General features: G+C 25.8%; 1 protein-coding gene across 1 annotated transcript in view; it reads left to right on the plus strand.

Moving 5' to 3' along the window:
• Positions 1-22,398, plus strand: part of LOC145254658 (chloride channel protein C-like) — a 159,135-nt gene that overhangs the window by 43,171 nt on the left and 93,566 nt on the right. The window contains exons 4-5 of the mRNA XM_080113308.1: positions 68-197; positions 4,508-4,588. Of these exons, the coding sequence (XP_079969434.1) occupies positions 68-197; positions 4,508-4,588 (211 nt within the window). The remainder of the gene's footprint in view (positions 1-67; positions 198-4,507; positions 4,589-22,398) is intronic.

The raw sequence follows: 22,398 nt of genomic DNA on the forward strand, positions 1-22,398 counted from the left end.
TTTCTCAAACTGAAAGGGAGGATAAATCTTCATATATTTAACTCCTGCTTAATATTTTGTCTTTCAGATTAAACCTTGCTCGATGGATTATGATGGGATCCATTGGTTTTACTGTTGGTTTTATTGGATTTCTGATGCATCAGTTCATTGAAGTTCTTTCGAATGTCAGGTGGAGAAACGCACAAGAGTTTGTTCAGGTGAGAAACACTTGTCATTTTTTTTTTTTAACGAGATTACACGTGGGTTGATATGTCCAAAATAGAGATAGATTTGTCTGAAGTAGTTTTTCATGGTCGTAGCTGGTAATATGCTTACGCTTGAGGCTGTTGGCGTATCTTTCAACGTCTTTCTTAGGCTGCTATACCCGTCCGTATTTATGACTTGCACTAGCCAATTATATTCTTGTAATGAAGAACCCGGATTTACTCATATTTATTACATCCCAGGCAGTTAGAAAACTACTACTTCAACTACTACTGCTAGTACTGCTGCTGCTGCTACTGCTACTGCTACTGCTGCTGCTGATGATGATGATGATGATGATGATGATGATGACAACGACGACGACGACGACGACGACGACGACGACGACGACGACGACGACGGCAAAATGTGTATAAACGCGTGTGGAAAATCAGCATCAACTTCGCTTGAGTCGTCTTGGGTACGTACAGGTAAAAAATGAATAAGCTCGCGAGAAACGTAACGTCGTGATGTATTGGTAATAACACCGGAAAAAAAAAACGCTTTGCTTCGTGTCGTTATTTGTAATATAACTTCCGAGAGAAAATACTTCTCAAAAGGCTATAAAAATCCATCAACCGAAGAAGCCAAGTAAATGTAAAAAAAAATTTTTTTAGCTTTTATATACCACTAAAGCTTAGCGACTTAAAAGCGAGACGTCTAATTGAAAACAATGTTTCTTTTTATGAAAATCGCTTTAGACAAGGCATGAAGCCACTTGATGTAAGGAGCTAACAAGAACGAAAGCTCATTATTTCGAAAACAGGAGATGCATATTAAGCTTAGCCTTGAAAATATCAAAACTGTAGGTAGAACAAAAACACTGACCAAGCAGTGGGTTTCATAACCTTGCAATCCTTGGAAAGAAGCTGTATTAAAATGAGATATTATATCAGCGAAGCGACGGAGACCTCTAGGCTAACGTGTCGAACGAGCTGAGACAAAGGAAGCAGGGAATGGATCAGACAATTCTGAAGAACACATGTCATAATAGTGTTTGTAGAAGAGACTGAGACTAGCAACATCACGTCGGTAAGAGAAGTTGCAGTGAAGAATAAATTTATCAAGAACGTTCAAATGGGACACAGATTCATTAGTTCAAATATTAGAACAGTACTCTGTGCATGATCTGATAACAGATTTATAGAGATAGAGAATGGCCTCAGTTGAGAGAAAGTGTTTAGAGCAATAGAGAGAACTAATTTCCTGAGAATCAGAAGGAGCAATGGATTTAATATGCGAGCTCCAAGAATAATTTGACGAGAAAGAAAACCCAAGAACCTTTAGAGTCACTTCTTATCGAGTGCAGAGCCTGTTGCGGGCCACAATATAAATATCCTAACTCGCTACAAAAGAAAATAATGAAACGCATGGAGAGAAGGAAACAAAACTCAATTGCTAGATAAAATAAACATGTCGTTTATTTTCTGTCGAAAATAAAAGGGGTTTAAGTGGAACAAGTGTTCATTCAGTCGTTGACATCTACGCGCATGGAAAAGAAAGAAATGAAGTAGAGGACGAGAAATGGCAGTCCCGCATGTAGAAAGGGAAAGAGAGAGAGTGTGTATTGACCTCAGCAAAGCCGCGCGCACATGGTGGTACTCTATGTGGAAAAGTCTTCAAGCCAAGAGCTGTGGACGCGAACTTGTCTGGTTGAAGGACCCAGGCAAAAAGGGAAGAAAAAGAAAGTTGAATGGTGTTCTTGACTTTTATATCGGGGTGAGTGTTCTGACTGCGCATGTCTAGAAGTCCTCTCAGGGGAAGTGACGTTTCCCATGTGTGCGTACATGTGCGCGTATGTGTGCGTACATGTGTGTGTGCACGTGAATGTGAGTGTATGTATGAGGATGTGTACATGCGTGTGTGTGCGTATGTGCGTGTGTACATGTGGGTGTGTATATGTGAGGAAAACTTGTTCGAACAAGCCATCCATAAGAATCTCAGTAGGAAAAGGGACACGACAACGATTGAAGCTCAATAGTTGAGTCTTAACATGTTTTCGTGATGCATAAAGATAAGAGACTAGAAATGGTTTACTTTCGCCAACCTCGTTATTCTCGCTTAACTTATTTTATTCTTTAGTCCTCATATTCAATTAGCGATGTTACTGACGAAGTGGGAAGATTTACTGTTTTTTGGATAGGAGATTATCCATATTGTACATATCGTTGGCTTTTTTTTTTTTTTTACCTTGATGTGGTATTTAGATATTTTCGTCAAGTTGTTTCATTCAGTGTCTGGAGCGATTTCCATAAAATAGAGACAATGTCACGCATTACCATTTGAGAACTTCACAGTCTCTCGTGCATGATACGCTTAAAGAAGTTCAGGGTCATCATGGTCTCAAATTAATAATCACAGATTAATAGTTCAGGTTCTGTTGGATGAGTGATGGTCCTCTGTTTCTGTTAGGTGCCTTCCTCAGTTGGTCGGTGAATAAAAGTGAATATCCCATCCAATATACATGAAAAAAATAGGTGCAGGGGTGACATTATTTCAGCAGATGTTTTCAACGTAAAATCCTTTCGGTTTCGTGCTTTTATTTATATCAAGTCTGTAGAAGAAAATACTTCGCAAAAAAATGCTAAATAAATCAACTGGCAAGTCTACGGAACGAGAAATATACTCAACAAATGAATATGTTTTGACAAAACTGATATTTTTTCTGAATAACGACAAAAATATTTTTTGGAGATAAACAAACTAATAACAGGCAGCAAATAATTTATTAACATTTCTTTGAAAATACTGTCCATTGTATTGTAAATATAGAAATTACCCAAATGAGATAAATTAAAAAGTAAGAATAAATATTATTCAATTAATTAACCGCCTGACGAAGGTCATGGAAATAGTTGGTCGAAACCTCGTGAAACAACAACTAAAACATGAGGATAATAGTCCGAAATAAATAAATAGATAAATAATTCAAATAAATGCTCAGAAAGTAATATTGTGCTACATAGTTCAATATAAATAATAATAAAATCACATTGTAAGAGACAATCTTTAATTTACTCCTTCCGTCCAGCATCTCTTGGAAGACTATGTTCGTTTTTGCCCTGTTTTTTTCGATTGTTCTCTTTTTTTTACGTAACGCTTTGCTGACTTCTTTCTTTGGTAAAGATCCGCTGCACATCGAAATTACCACAAGTTTACTTGATAAACCGTTACAACAATGATCATATGTTATAACGATATTCGAAAACAAGGCTACATCTAAGTGTTGCCAAGTGTTGCCAGATTGGCCTTTTTAAAAGTCAAATTTCATGAATTTGGCGGGGTTTTTTTTTTTAAAGCAATTTGGTGTTCCAAAATTGCATTTGTATTTTTCAAAGCGTAACGTACGGAATAACCAAGGAAGGAACAAGCAGAATATCATATAGATGGGTGAAAAATTGTCATATATGTCTCAGTCGCTTTCGGAATTCAAGGCTGCGTGTGTTTTGCAAGGTTGTAATTATTAGAAACTCAGTAGATGGGTTGGAAAATTCAATAAGAATGGTCTTTATCTGTTAGTGTCATGAGCTAAGCCGATATACCTATTTTGTATATAATGAACTTAGCCAGAGATTATTAATGTACTCCTTTTTTTTTACACAGGCATCACCACATTATCAAGGCCAAGAGGTCACTCAAGGATAAGGGTTAAAGAGTGTACAGTAGAAATTGGAAAATATAGTAATCATTAGTAATGAAAATTCGGCAAATTTGTTAACTCATATGGAACGGCTCATCAAGAACTTATTTACGTTAGACTTGAAGACAGCCATATTGTACTCAGCCGGAAAGCAGGAAAACGGAAGACAATTCCACAGGCGTGCAGTTCTAAGAAAAAAGATGTACTTACATCTAACACGTTCTTGTATTTTGTGTGTTGCTCACGTTGAGGGTAGAAACTTTAACCTCCAGAATAATGTAACTTACAACTGAAATTTATTAAGTACTTATCCACTAAGCCACGTGTGCTTGCAGTTTCATACTTAGTGCGAGTGACATGAAAACATAAGATTGCGAATAATTTCAGGCTTCTGCCGCGTCATGGTTAACGGAACGAGGTAATGTTACCCTACTGGATTAAATAAATAAAAAAAACTCCGTTCAAAATTCAACGCAGATTCCCCAGTTCGACAACATACACTTGAAGAAGGTCGTAGGTATGTCAAAATGTTGTGCAAGTAACTAAGTAAGAACAGTAGTCCAAAGAATCCAAATAATAAAAGGGCACTGTTGTATTTATCTATAATTGTTTTCTTTATTCTAGAATGAAGGGTTTCTAGCTGCTTGGCTTTGGTCTCTGTTTTTCTCGGCTGTGTGTGCTTTGATCAGTTCCGCTATTGTTGTGGTAAGTAATGTTTTACATACTCTTGTTTTGGTTTCGAATCTAGCTGATGGTATCCAACTCATATTTTCCTTTACTTTTAAAATCACCACTATATATTGGGTACAATATAATAATCAATAGAGTATTAGCTTTATACTAACACAGATGAAATCTACATAAATTAAAAGATCCAGGCGTCCACTGTTGTATACTGAGTACAATACAGTTATGATCCCTGGCCCCGTCGAAGTCGCAATAGTCGGGATCGTCTTCCCTCCGAGAGTTCTTTACAGGATTCTGCCACTGAAAATAATTACCTTCTCATGCAAGCCAAAAAGAAAACACACTCAGCTATCTCTAGTCTACTCAGGTTAATTCAACGAAATTTACAAAGTGTGTTCACATATGTACAATTGTTCATTACAAAAACACTTCTGAATCTTATTTCTCGTGATCTACGGTGAGGGTGGTCGAGGGGGTGGGCGTCTCTTTGGTTAGTGTTCACTTCTCTCGAGATCCAGCTCAATCTGAGATTTTTGGTGCGGGCATTCGCTTATATTGGAAGGTGACAGGGTAGGTAGGGTCGCTCACTAAGCACAATATAGTAATCGATAGAGAATTAGCCCTATAATAATAAATATGAAATTTACATAAATTAAACTACCATATACTATCAGTGCAGACCGGCTTTGCTCGGGTCGTATGTACTGCTAATAACTTTATATGCATATGTATATATATATATATATATATATATATATATATATATATATATTAAAAAGTTTGTACTCATGTCTAGGTAACCTGCATCTAAAATTTCAAGTGTTTAGACCCCGAATTGACGGAGGAGTTTGGTAGAGTTTTCAAAGCTCAAATCGTTGAACTTGGACCACTTGACAGCCAAATTTCTGGCGGAAAACCGTTAAAAAGATTTCCCCAAATCTCAATAGCGTCTTATGTCAAATCTCGAGTGTGTAGACTAAAAGTTAACAGAGTAGTTTGCTAGGGAAATATGCACACAGACAATTTCACTTTTATAGATATAATAGATAGATTAATTCACTATTAATCTCAACCCCAATATTATTTGCTATTAATTTACTATTACTCTAAACTCCATACTTATTTACTATTAATTCACTATTAATCTGAAACCCAAAATTATTTGCAACTAATTTACTATTGTTCTCAACTCTAAACTTATTTATTATTCATTAACTTTTAATCTCAAACACAATATTATTTGTTATTAATTGACTATTGTTCTCAACTCCAAGCTTTATTTACTATTAATTCACTGTTAATCTCAAACCCAAAATTATTTGCTATTAATTTACTATTACTCTAAACTCCATACTTATTTACTATTAATTCACTATTAATCTCAAACCCAAAATTATTTGCTATTAATTTACTATTACTCTAAACTCCATACTTATTTACTATTAATTCACTATTAATCTCAAACCCAAAATTATTTGCTATTAATTTACTATTACTCTAAACTCCATACTTATTTACTATTAATTCACTAGTAATCTCAAACCCAATATTATTTGCTATTAATTTACTATTACTCTAAACTCCATACTTATTTACTATTAATTCACTATTAATCTCAAACCCAATATTATTTGCTATTAATTTACTATTACTCTAAACTCCATACTTATTTACTATTAATTCACTAGTAATCTCAAACCCAAAATTATTTGCAACTAATTTACTATTGTTCTCAACTCTAAACTTATTTATTATTCATTAACTTTTAATCTCAAACACAATATTATTTGTTATTAATTGACTATTGTTCTCAACTCCAAGCTTTATTTACTATTAATTCACTGTTAATCTCAAACCCAAAATTATTTGCTATTAATTTACTATTACTCTAAACTCCATACTTATTTACTATTAATTCACTATTAATCTCAAACCCAAAATTATTTGCTATTAATTTACTATTACTCTAAACTCCATACTTATTTACTATTAATTCACTATTAATCTCAAACCCAAAATTATTTGCTATTAATTTACTATTACTCTAAACTCCATACTTATTTACTATTAATTCACTATTAATCTCAAACCCAAAATTATTTGCTATTAATTTACTATTACTCTCAACTCCATACTTATTTACTATTAATTCACTATTAATCTCAAACCCAAAATTATTTGCTATTAATTTACTATTACTCTAAACTCCATACTTATTTACTATTAATTCACTATTAATCTCAAACCCAAAATTATTTGCTATTAATTTACTATTACTCTAAACTCCATACTTATTTACTATTAATTCACTATTAATCTCAAACCCAAAATTATTTGCTATTAATTTACTATTACTCTAAACTCCATACTTATTTACTATTAATTCACTATTAATCTGAAACCAAAAATTATTTGCTACTAGTTTACTATTACTCTAAACTCCATACTTATTTACTATTAATTCACTGTTAATCTCAAACCCAAAATTATTTGCTATTAATTTACTATTACTCTAAACTCCATACTTATTTACTATTAATTCACTATTAATCTCAAACCCAAAATTATTTGCTATTAATTTACTATTACTCTAAACTCCATACTTATTTACTATTAATTCACTATTAATCTCAAACCCAAAATTATTTGCTATTAATTTACTATTACTCTAAACTCCATACTTATTTACTATGAATTCACTATTAATCTCAAACCCAAAATTATTTGCTATTAATTTACTATTACTCTAAACTCCATACTTATTTACTATGAATTCACTATTAATCTCAAACCCAAAATTATTTGCTATTAATTTACTATTACTCTAAACTCCATACTTATTTACTATTAATTCACTATTAATCTGAAACCAAAAATTATTTGCTACTAGTTTACTATTACTCTAAACTCCATACTTATTTACTATTAATTCACTGTTAATCTCAAACCCAAAATTATTTGCTATTAATTTACTATTACTCTAAACTCCATACTTATTTACTATTAATTCACTATTAATCTCAAACCCAAAATTATTTGCTATTAATTTACTATTACTCTAAACTCCATACTTATTTACTATTAATTCACTATTAATCTCAAACCCAAAATTATTTGCTATTAATTTACTATTACTCTAAACTCCATACTTATTTACTATTAATTCACTATTAATCTGAAACCAAAAATTATTTGCTACTAGTTTACTATTACTCTAAACTCCATACTTATTTACTATTAATTCACTATTAATCTCAAACCCAAAATTATTTGCTATTAATTTACTATTACTCTAAACTCCATACTTATTTACTATTAATTCACTATTAATCTCAAACCCAAAATTATTTGCTATTAATTTACTATTACTCTAAACTCCATACTTATTTACTATTAATTCACTATTAATCTCAAACCCAAAATTATTTGCTATTAATTTACTATTACTCTCAACTCCATACTTATTTACTATTAATTCACTATTAATCTAAAACCTAAAATTATTTGCTATTAATTTACTATTATTCTAAACTCCATACTTATTTACTATTAATTCACTATTAATCTCAAACCCAAAATTATTTGATATTAATTTACTATTACTCTCAACTCCATACTTATTTACTATTAATTCACTATTAATCTCAAACCCAAAATTATTTGCTATTAATTTACTATTACTCTCAACTCCATACTTATTTACTATTAATTCACTATTAATCTCAAACCCAAAATTATTTGCTATTAATTTACTATTACTCTCAACTCCATACTTATTTACTATTAATTCACTATTAATCTCAAACCCAAAATTATTTGCTATGAATTTACTATTACTCTAAACTCCATACTTATTTACTATTAATTCACTATTAATCTCAAACCCAAAATTATTTGCTATGAATTTACTATTACTCTAAACTCCATACTTATTTACTATTAATTCACTATTAATCTCAAACCCAAAATTATTTGATATTAATTTACTATTACTCTCAACTCCATACTTATTTACTATTAATTCACTATTAATCTCAAACCCAAAATTATTTGCTATTAATTTACTATTACTCTCAACTCCATACTTATTTACTATTAATTCACTATTAATCTCAAACCCAAAATTATTTGCTATTAATTTACTATTACTCTCAACTCCATACTTATTTACTATTAATTCACTATTAATCTCAAACCCAAAATTATTTGCTATTAATTTACTATTGCTCTAAACTCCATACTTATTTACTATTAATTCACTATTAATCTCAAACCAAAGATTATTTGCTATTAATTTACTATTACTCTCAACTCCATACTTATTTACTATTAATTCACTATTAATCTCAAACCCAAAATTATTTGATATTAATTTACTATTACTCTAAACTCCATACTTATTTACTATTAATTCACTATTAATCTCAAACCCAAAATTATTTGCTATTAATTTACTATTACTCTCAACTCCATACTTATTTACTATTAATTCACTATTAATCTCAAACCCAAAATTATTTGATATTAATTTACTATTACTCTAAACTCCATACTTATTTACTATTAATTCACTATTAATCTCAAACCCAAAATTATTTGATATTAATTTACTATTACTCTAAACTCCATACTTATTTACTATTAATTCACTATTAATCTCAAACCCAAAATTATTTGCTATTAATTTACTATTACTCTCAACTCCATACTTATTTACTATTAATTCACTATTAATCTCAAACCCAAAATTATTTGCTATTAATTTACTATTACTCTCAACTCCATACTTATTTACTATTAATTCACTATTAATCTCAAACCCAAAATTATTTGCTATTAATTTACTATTACTCTCAACTCCATACTTATTTACTATTAATTCACTATTAATCTCAAACCCAAAATTATTTGCTATTAATTTACTATTGCTCTAAACTCCATACTTATTTACTATTAATTCACTATTAATCTCAAACCAAAGATTATTTGCTATTAATTTACTATTGCTCTTAACTCCATACTTATTTACTATTAATTCACTATTAATCTCAAACCAAAGATTATTTGCTATTAATTTACGATTACTCTAAACTCCATACTTATTTACGATTAATTCACTATTAATCTCAAACCCAAAATTATTTGATATTAATTTACTATTACTCTAAACTCCATACTTATTTACTATTAATTCACTATTAATCTCAAACCCAAAATTATTTGCTATTAATTTACTATTACTCTAAACTCCATACTTATTTACTATTAATTCACTATTCATCTCAAACCAAAGATTATTTGCTATTAATTTACTATTACTCTAAACTCCATACTTATTTACTATTAATTCACTATTAATCTCAAACCCAAAATTATTTGCTATTAATTTACTATTACTCTAAACTCCATACTTATTTACTATTAATTCACTATTAATCTCAAACCCAAAATTATTTGCTATTAATTTACTATTACTCTAAACTCCATACTTATTTACTATTAATTCACTATTAATCTCAAACCCAAAATTATTTGCTATTAATTTACTATTACTCTAAACTCCATACTTATTTACTATTAATTAACTATTAATCTCAAACCCAAAATTATTTGCTATTAATTTACTATTACTCTAAACTCCATACTTATTTACTATTAATTCACTATTAATCTCAAACCCAAAATTATTTGCTATTAATTTACTATTACTCTAAACTCCATACTTATTTACTATTAATTCACTATTAATCTCAAACCAAAGATTATTTGCTATTAATTTACTATTACTCTAAACTCCATACTTATTTACTATTAATTCACTATTAATCTCAAACCCAAAATTATTTGCTATTAATTTACTATTACTCTCAACTCCATACTTATTTACTATTAATTCACTATTAATCTCAAACCCAAAATTATTTGCTATTAATTTACTATTACTCTAAACTCCATACTTATTTACTATTAATTCACTATTAATCTCAAACCAAAGATTATTTGCTATTAATTTACTATTACTCTAAACTCCATACTTATTTACTATTAATTCACTATTAATCTCAAACCCAAAATTATTTGCTATTAATTTACTATTACTCTAAACTCCATACTTATTTACTATTAATTCACTATTAATCTCAAACCAAAGATTATTTGCTATTAATTTACTATTACTCTAAACTCCATACTTATTTACTATTAATTCACTATTAATCTCAAACCCAAAATTATTTGCTATTAATTTACTATTACTCTAAACTCCATACTTATTTACTATTAATTCACTATTAATCTCAAACCAAAGATTATTTGCTATTAATTTACTATTACTCTAAACTCCATACTTATTTACTATTAATTCACTATTAATCTCAAACCCAAAATTATTTGCTATTAATTTACTATTACTCTAAACTCCATACTTATTTACTATTAATTCACTATTAATCTCAAACCAAAGATTATTTGCTATTAATTTACTATTACTCTAAACTCCATACTTATTTACTATTAATTCACTATTAATCTCAAACCCAAAATTATTTGCTATTAATTTACTATTACTCTAAACTCCATACTTATTTACTATTAATTCACTATTAATCTCAAACCCAAAATTATTTGCTATTAATTTACTATTACTCTAAACTCCATACTTATTTACTATTAATTCACTATTAATCTCAAACCAAAGATTATTTGCTATTAATTTACGATTACTCTAAACTCCATACTTATTTACTATTAATTCACTATTAATCTCAAACCCAAAATTATTTGCTATTAATTTACTATTACTCTCAACTCCATACTTATTTACTATTAATTCACTATTAATCTCAAACCCAAAATTATTTGCAATTAATTTACTATTACTCTCAACTCCATACTTATTTACTATTAATTCACTATGAATCTCAAACACAAAATTATTTGCTATTAATTTACTATTACTCTCAACTCCATACTTATTTACTATTAATTCACTATTAATCTCAAACCCAAAATTATTTGCTATTAATTTACTATTACTCTCAACTCCATACTTATTTACTATTAATTCACTATTAATCTCAAACCCAAAATTATTTGCTATTAATTTACTATTACTCTAAACTCCATACTTATTAACTATTAATTCACTATTAATCTCAAACCCAAAATTATTTGCTATTAATTTACTATTACTCTAAACTCCATACTTATTTACTATTAATTCACTATTAATCTCAAACCCAAAATTATTTACTATTAATTTACTATTACTCTCAACTCCATACTTATTTACTATTAATTCACTATTAATCTCAAACCCAAAATTATTTGCTATTAATTTACTATTACTCTCAACTCCATACTTATTTACTATTAATTCACTATTAATCTCAAACCCAAAATTATTTGCTATTAATTTACTATTACTCTAAACTCCATACTTATTAACTATTAATTCACTATTAATCTCAAACCCAAAATTATTTGCTATTAATTTACTATTACTCTAAACTCCATACTTATTTACTATTAATTCACTATTAATCTCAAACCCAAAATTATTTGCTATTAATTTACTATTACTCTCAACTCCATACTTATTTACTATTAATTCACTATTAATCTCAAACCCAAAATTATTTGCTATTAATTTACTATTACTCTAAACTCCATACTTATTTACTATTAATTCACTATTAATCTCAAACACAAAATTATTTGCTATTAATTTACTATTACTCTCAACTCCATACTTATTTACTATTAATTCACTATTAATCTCAAACCCAAAATTATTTGCTATTAATTTACTATTACTCTAAACTCCATACTTATTTACTATTAATTCACTATGAATCTCAAACACAAAATAATTTGCTATTAATTTACTATTACTCTAAACTCCATACTTATTTACTATTAATTCACTATTAATCTCAAACCCAAAATTATTTGCTTTTAATTTACTATTACTCTAAACTCCATACTTATTTACTATTAATTAACTATTAATCTCAAACCAAAGATTATTTGCTATTAATTTACTATTACTCTAAACTCCATACTTATTTACTATTAATTCACTATGAATCTCAAACCAAAGATTATTTGCTATTAATTTACTATTACTCTAAACTCCATACTTATTTACTATTAATTCACTATTAATCTCAAACACAAAATTATTTGCTATTAATTTACTATTACTCTAAACTCCATACTTATTTACTATTAATTCACTATTAATCACAAACCCAAAATTATTTGCTATTAATTTACTATTACTCTAAACTCCATACTTATTTACTATTAATTAACTATTAATCACAAACCCAAAATTATTTGCTATTAATTTACTATTACTCTAAACTCCATACTTATTTACTATTAATTCACTATTAATCTCAAACCCAAAATTATTTGCTATTAATTTTCTATTACTCTCAACTCCATACTTATTTACTATTAATTCACTATTAATCTCAAACCCAAAATTATTTGCTATTAATTTACTATTACTCTAAACTCCATACTTATTTACTATTAATTCACTATTAATCTCAAACCCAAAATTATTTGCTATTAATTTACTATTACTCTAAACTCCATACTTATTTACTATTAATTCACTATTAATCTCAAACCAAAGATTATTTGCTATTAATTTACTATTACTCTAAACTCCATACTTATTTACTATTAATTAACTATTAATCACAAACCCAAAATTATTTGCTATTAATTTACTATTACTCTAAACTCCATACTTATTTACTATTAATTCACTATTAATCTCAAACCCAAAATTATTTGCTATTAATTTACTATTACTCTAAACTCCATACTTATTTACTATTAATTCACTATTAATCTCAAACCCAAAATTATTTGCTATTAATTTACTATTACTCTAAACTCCATACTTATTTACTATTAATTCACTATTAATCTCAAACCCAAAATTATTTGCTATTAATTTACTATTACTCTAAACTCCATACTTATTTACTATTAATTCACTATTAATCTCAAACCCAAAATTATTTGCTATTAATTTACTATTACTCTAAACTCCATACTTATTTACTATTAATTCACTATTAATCTCAAACCCAAAATTATTTGCTATTAATTTACTATTACTCTAAACTCCATACTTATTTACTATTAATTCACTATTAATCTCAAACCCAAAATTATTTGCTATTAATTTACTATTACTCTAAACTCAATACTTATTTAATATTAATTCACTATTAATCTCAAACCCAAAATTATTTGCTATTAATTTACTATTACTCTAAACTCCATACTTATTTACTATTAATTCACTATTAATCTCAAACCCAAAATTATTTGCTATTAATTTACTATTACTCTAAACTCCATACTTATTTAATATTAATTCACTATTTATCACAAACCCAAAATTAGTTGCTATTAATTTACTATTACTCTAAACTCCATACTTATTTACTATTAATTCACTATTAATCTCAAACCCAAAATTATTTGCTAATGATTTACTATTACTCTAAACTCCATACTTATTTACTATTAATTCACTATTAATCTCAAACCCAAAATTATTTGCTATTAATTTACTATTACTCTAAACTCCATACTTATTTACTATTAATTCACTATTAATCTCAAACCCAAAATTATTTGCTATTAATTTACTATTACTCTAAACTCCATACTTATTTACTATTAATTCACTATTAATCTCAAACCCAAAATTATTTGCTATTAATTTACTATTACTCTAAACTCCATACTTATTTACTATTAATTCACTATTAATCTCAAACCCAAAATTATTTGCTATTAATTTACTATTACTCTAAACTCCATACTTATTTACTATTAATTCACTATTAATCTCAAACCCAATATTATTTGCTATTAATTTACTATTACTCTAAACTCCATACTTATTTACTATTGATTCACTATTAATCTCAAACCCAAAATTATTTGCTATTAATTTACTATTACTCTAAACTCCATACTTATTTACTATTTATTCACTATTAATCTCAAACCCAAAATTATTTGCTATTAATTTACTATTACTCTAAACTCCATACTTATTTACTATTAATTCACTATTAATCTCAAACCCAAAATTATTTGCTATTAATTTACTATTACTCTAAACTCCATACTTATTTACTATTAATTCACTATTAATCTCAAACCCAAAATTATTTGCTATTAATTTACTATTACTCTAAACTCCATACTTATTTACTATTAATTAACTATTAATCTCAAACCCAAAATTATTTGCTATTAATTTACTATTACTCTAAACTCCATACTTATTTACTATTAATTCACTATTAATCTCAAACCCAAAATTATTTGCTATTAATTTACTATTACTCTAAACTCCATACTTATTTACTATTAATTCACTATTAATCTCAAACCCAAAATTATTTGCTATTAATTTACTATTACTCTAAACTCCATACTTATTTACTATTAATTCACTATTAATCTCAAACCCAAAATTATTTGCTATTAATTTACTATTACTCTAAACTCCATACTTATTTACTATTAATTCACTATTAATCTCAAACCCAAAATTATTTGCTATTAATTTACTATTACTCTAAACTCCATACTTATTTACTATTAATTCACTATTAATCTCAAACCCAAAATTATTTGCTATTAATTTACTATTACTCTAAACTCCATACTTATTTACTATTAATTCACTATTAATCTCAAACCCAAAATTATTTGCTATTAATTTACTATTACTCTAAACTCCATACTTATTTACTATTAATTCACTATTAATCTCAAACCCAAAATTATTTGCTATTAATTTACTATTACTCTAAACTCCATACTTATTTACTATTAATTCACTATTAATCTCAAACCCAAAATTATTTGCTATTAATTTACTATTACTCTAAACTCCATACTTATTTACTATTAATTCACTATTAATCTCAAACCCAAAATTATTTGCTATTAATTTACTATTACTCTAAACTCCATACTTATTTACTATTAATTCACTATTAATCTCAAACCCAAAATTATTTGCTATTAATTTACTATTACTCTAAACTCCATACTTATTTACTATTAATTCACTATTAATCTCAAACCCAAAATTATTTGCTATTAATTTACTATTACTCTAAACTCAATACTTATTTAATATTAATTAACTATTAATCTCAAACCCAAAATTATTTGCTATTAATTTACTATTACTCTAAACTCCATACTTATTTACTATTAATTCACTATTAATCTCAAACCCAAAATTATTTGCTATTAATTTACTATTACTCTAAACTCCATACTTATTTAATATTAATTCACTATTTATCACAAACCCAAAATTAGTTGCTATTAATTTACTATTACTCTAAACTCCATACTTATTTACTATTAATTCACTATTAATCTCAAACCCAAAATTATTTGCTAATGATTTACTATTACTCTAAACTCCATACTTATTTACTATTAATTCACTATTAATCTCAAACCCAAAATTATTTGCTATTAATTTACTATTACTCTAAACTCCATACTTATTTACTATTAATTCACTATTAATCTCAAACCCAAAATTATTTGCTATTAATTTACTATTACTCTAAACTCCATACTTATTTACTATTAATTCACTATTAATCTCAAACCCAAAATTATTTGCTATTAATTTACTATTACTCTAAACTCCATACTTATTTACTATTAATTCACTATTAATCTCAAACCCAAAATTATTTGCTATCAATTTACTATTACTCTAAACTCCATACTTATTTACTATTAATTAACTATTAATCTCAAACCCAAAATTATTTGCTATTAATTTACTATTACTCTAAACTCCATACTTATTTACTATTGATTCACTATTAATCTCAAACCCAAAATTATTTGCTATTAATTTACTATTACTCTAAACTCCATACTTATTTACTATTAATTCACTATTAATATCAAACCCAAAATTATTTGCTATTAATTTACTATTACTCTAAACTCCATACTTATTTACTATTAATTCACTATTAATCTCAAACCCAAAATTATTTGCTATTAATTTACTATTACTCTAAACTCCATACTTATTTACTATTGATTCACTATTAATCTCAAACCCAAAATTATTTGCTATTAATTTACTATTACTCTAAACTCCATACTTATTTACTATTAATTAACTATTAATCTCAAACCCAATATTATTTGCTATTAATTTACTATTACTCTAAACTCCATACTTATTTACTATTGATTCACTATTAATCTCAAACCCAAAATTATTTGCTATTAATTTACTATTACTCTAAACTCCATACTTATTTACTATTTATTCACTATTAATCTCAAACCCAAAATTATTTGCTATTAATTTACTATTACTCTAAACTCCATACTTATTTACTATTAATTCACTATTAATCTCAAACCCAAAATTATTTGCTATTAATTTACTATTACTCTAAACTCCATACTTATTTACTATTAATTCACTATTAATCTCAAACCCAAAATTATTTGCTATTAATTTACTATTACTCTAAACTCCATACTTATTTACTATTAATTAACTATTAATCTCAAACCCAAAATTATTTGCTATTAATTTACTATTACTCTAAACTCCATACTTATTTACTATTAATTCACTATTAATCTCAAACCCAAAATTATTTGCTATTAATTTACTATTACTCTAAACTCCATACTTATTTACTATTAATTCACTATTAATCTCAAACCCAAAATTATTTGCTATTAATTTACTATTACTCTAAACTCCATACTTATTTACTATTAATTCACTATTAATCTCAAACCCAAAATTATTTGCTATTAATTTACTATTACTCTAAACTCCATACTTATTTACTATTAATTCACTATTAATCTCAAACCCAAAATTATTTGCTATTAATTTACTATTACTCTAAACTCCATACTTATTTACTATTAATTCACTATTAATCTCAAACCCAAAATTATTTGCTATTAATTTACTATTACTCTAAACTCCATACTTATTTACTATTAATTCACTATTAATCTCAAACCCAAAATTATTTGCTATCAATTTACTATTACTCTAAACTCCATACTTATTTACTATTAATTAACTATTAATCTCAAACCCAAAATTATTTGCTATTAATTTACTATTACTCTAAACTCCATACTTATTTACTATTGATTCACTATTAATCTCAAACCCAAAATTATTTGCTATTAATTTACTATTACTCTAAACTCCATACTTATTTACTATTAATTCACTATTAATCTCAAACCCAAAATTATTTGCTATTAATTTACTATTACTCTAAACTCCATACTTATTTACTATTAATTCACTATTAATCTCAAACCCAATATTATTTGCTATTAATTTACTATTACTCTAAACTCCATACTTATTTACTATTGATTCACTATTAATCTCAAACCCAAAATTATTTGCTATTAATTTACTATTACTCTAAACTCCATACTTATTTACTATTTATTCACTATTAATCTCAAACCCAAAATTATTTGCTATTAATTTACTATTACTCTAAACTCCATACTTATTTACTATTAATTCACTATTAATCTCAAACCCAAAATTATTTGCTATTAATTTACTATTACTCTAAACTCCATACTTATTTACTATTAATTCACTATTAATCTCAAACCCAAAATTATTTGCTATTAATTTACTATTACTCTAAACTCCATACTTATTTACTATTAATTAACTATTAATCTCAAACCCAAAATTATTTGCTATTAATTTACTATTACTCTAAACTCCATACTTATTTACTATTAATTCACTATTAATCTCAAACCCAAAATTATTTGCTATTAATTTACTATTACTCTAAACTCCATACTTATTTACTATTAATTCACTATTAATCTCAAACCCAAAATTATTTGCTATTAATTTACTATTACTCTAAACTCCATACTTATTTACTATTAATTCACTATTAATCTCAAACCCAAAATTATTTGCTATTAATTTACTATTACTCTAAACTCCATACTTATTTACTATTAATTCACTATTAATCTCAAACCCAAAATTATTTGCTATTAATTTACTATTACTCTAAACTCCATACTTATTTACTATTAATTCACTATTAATCTCAAACCCAAAATTATTTGCTATTAATTTACTATTACTCTAAACTCCATACTTATTTACTATTAATTCACTATTAATCTCAAACCCAAAATTATTTGCTATTAATTTACTATTACTCTAAACTCCATACTTATTTACTATTAATTCACTATTAATCTCAAACCCAAAATTATTTGCTATTAATTTACTATTACTCTAAACTCCATACTTATTTACTATTAATTCACTATTAATCTCAAACCCAAAATTATTTGCTAATGATTTACTATTACTCTAAACTCCATACTTATTTACTATAATTCACTATTAATCTCAAACCCAAAATTATTTGCTATTAATTTACTATTACTCTAAACTCCATACTTATTTACTATTAATTCACTATTAATCTCAAACCCAAAATTATTTGCTAATGAATTTACTATTACTCTAAACTCCATACTTATTTACTATTAATTCACTATTAATCTCAAACCCAAAATTATTTGCTAATGATTTACTATTACTCTAAACTCCATACTTATTTACTATTAATTCACTATTAATCTCAAACCTAAAATTATTTGCTATTAATTTACTATTACTCTAAACTCCATACTTATTTACTATTAATTCACTATTAATCTCAAACCCAAAATTATTTGCTATTAATTTACTATTACTCTAAACTCCATACTTATTTACTATTAATTAACTATTAATCTCAAACCCAAAATTATTTGCTATTAATTTACTATTACTCTAAACTCCATACTTATTTACTATTGATTCACTATTAATCTCAAACCCAAAATTATTTGCTATTAATTTACTATTACTCTAAACTCCATACTTATTTACTATTAATTCACTATTAATCTCAAACCCAAAATTATTTTCTATTAATTTACTATTACTCTAAACTCCATACTTATTTACTATTAATTCACTATTAATCTCAAACCCAAAATTATTTGCTATTAATTTACTATTACTCTAAACTCCATACTTATTTACTATTGATTCACTATGAATCTCAAACCCAAAATTATTTGCTATTAATTTACTATTACTCTAAACTCCATACTTATTTACTATTAATTCACTATTAATCTCAAACCCAAAATTATTTGCTAATTATTTACTATTACTCTAAACTCCATACTTATTTACTATTAATTCACTATTAATCTCAAACCCAAAATTATTTGCTATTAATTTACTATTACTCTAAACTCCATACTTATTTACTATTAATTAACTATTAATCTCAAACCCAAAATTATTTGCAATTAATTTACTATTACTCTAAACTCCATACTTATTTACTATTAATTCACTATTAATCTCAAACCCAAAATTATTTGATATTAATTTACTATTACTCTAAACTCCATACTTATTTACTATTAATTCACTATTAATCTCAAACCCAAAATTATTTGCTATTAATTTACTATTACTCTAAACTCAATACTTATTTACTATTGATTCACTATGAATCTCAAACCCAAAATTATTTGCTATTAATTTACTATTACTCTAAACTCCATACTTATTTACTATTAATTCACTATTAATCTCAAACCCAAAATTATTTGCTATTAATTTACTATTACTCTAAACTCCATACTTATTTACTATTAATTCACTATTAATCTCAAACCCAAAATTATTTGCTATTAATTTACTATTACTCTAAACTCCATACTTATTTACTATTAATTCACTATTAATCTCAAACCCAAAATTATTTGCTATTAATTTACTATTACTCGAAACTCCATACTTATTTACTATTGATTCACTATGAATCTCAAACCCAAAATTATTTGCTATTAATTTACTATTACTCTAAACTCCATACTTATTTACTATTAATTCACTATTAATCTCAAACCCAAAATTATTTGCTATTAATTTACTATTACTCTAAACTCCATACTTATTTACTATTAATTCACTATTAATCTCAAACCCAAAATTATTTGCTATCAATTTACTATTACTCTAAACTCCATACTTATTTACTATTAATTAACTATTAATCTCAAACCCAAAATTATTTGCTATTAATTTACTATTACTCTAAACTCCATACTTATTTACTATTGATTCACTATTAATCTCAAACCCAAAATTATTTGCTATTAATTTACTATTACTCTAAACTCCATACTTATTTACTATTAATTCACTATTAATCTCAAACCTAAAATTATTTGCTATTAATTTACTATTACTCTAAACTCCATACTTATTTACTATTAATTCACTATTAATCTAAAACCCAAAATTATTTGCTATTAATTTACTATTACTCTCAACTCCATACTTATTTACTATTAATTCACTATTAATCTCAAACCCAAAATTATTTGCTATCAATTTACTATTACTCTAAACTCCATACTTATTTACTATTAATTAACTATTAATCTCAAACCCAAATTTATTTGCTATTAATTTACTATTACTCTCAACTCCATACTTATTTACTATTAATTCACTATTAATCTCAAACCCAAAATTATTTGCTATCAATTTACTATTACTCTAAACTCCATACTTATTTACTATTAATTCACTATTAATCTCAAACCCAAAATTATTTGCTATTAATTTACTATTACTCTAAACTCCATACTTATTTACTATTAATTCACTATTAATCTCAAACCTAAAATTATTTGCTATTAATTTACTATTACTCTAAACTCCATACTTATTTACTATTGATTCACTATTAATCTCAAACCCAACATTATTTGCTATTAATTTACTATTACTCTTAACTCCATACTTATTTACTATTAATTCACTATTAATCTCAAACCCAAAATTATTTGCTATTAATTTACTATTACTCTAAACTCCATACTTATTTACTATTAATTCACTATTAATCTCAAACCCAAAATTATTTGCTATTAATTTACTATTACTCTAAACTCCATACTTATTTACTATTAATTCACTATTAATCTCAAACCCAAAATTATTTGCTATCAATTTACTATTACTCTAAACTCCATACTTATTTACTATTAATTAACTATTAATCTCAAACCCAAAATTATTTGCTATCAATTTACTATTACTCTAAACTCCATACTTATTTACTATTAATTAACTATTAATCTCAAACCCAAAATTATTTGCTATCAATTTACTATTACTCTAAACTCCATACTTATTTACTATTAATTAACTATTAATCTCAAACCCAAAATTATTTGCTATTAATTTACTATTACTCTAAACTCCATACTTATTTACTATTGATTCACTGTTAATCTCAAACCCAAAATTATTTGCTATTAATTTACTATTACTCTAAACTCCATACTTATTTACTATTAATTCACTATTAATCTCAAACCCAAAATTATTTGCTATTAATTTACTATTACTCTAAACTCCATACTTATTTACTATTAATTCACTATTAATCTCAAACCCAAAATTATTTGCTATTAATTTACTATTACTCTAAACTCCATACTTGTTTACTATTGATTCACTATGAATCTCAAACCCAAAATTATTTGCTATTAATTTACTATTACTCTCAACTCCATACTTATTTACTATTAATTCACTATTAATCTCAAACCCAAAATTATTTGGTATTAATTTACTAGTACTCTAAACTCCATACTTATTTACTATTAAT

This window comes from Euprymna scolopes, chromosome 30 (assembly GCF_053919585.1).
Source record: "Euprymna scolopes isolate OS-2025 chromosome 30, ASM5391958v1, whole genome shotgun sequence".
In the NCBI taxonomy this organism is placed as follows: Eukaryota; Metazoa; Mollusca; class Cephalopoda; order Sepiida; family Sepiolidae; genus Euprymna; species Euprymna scolopes.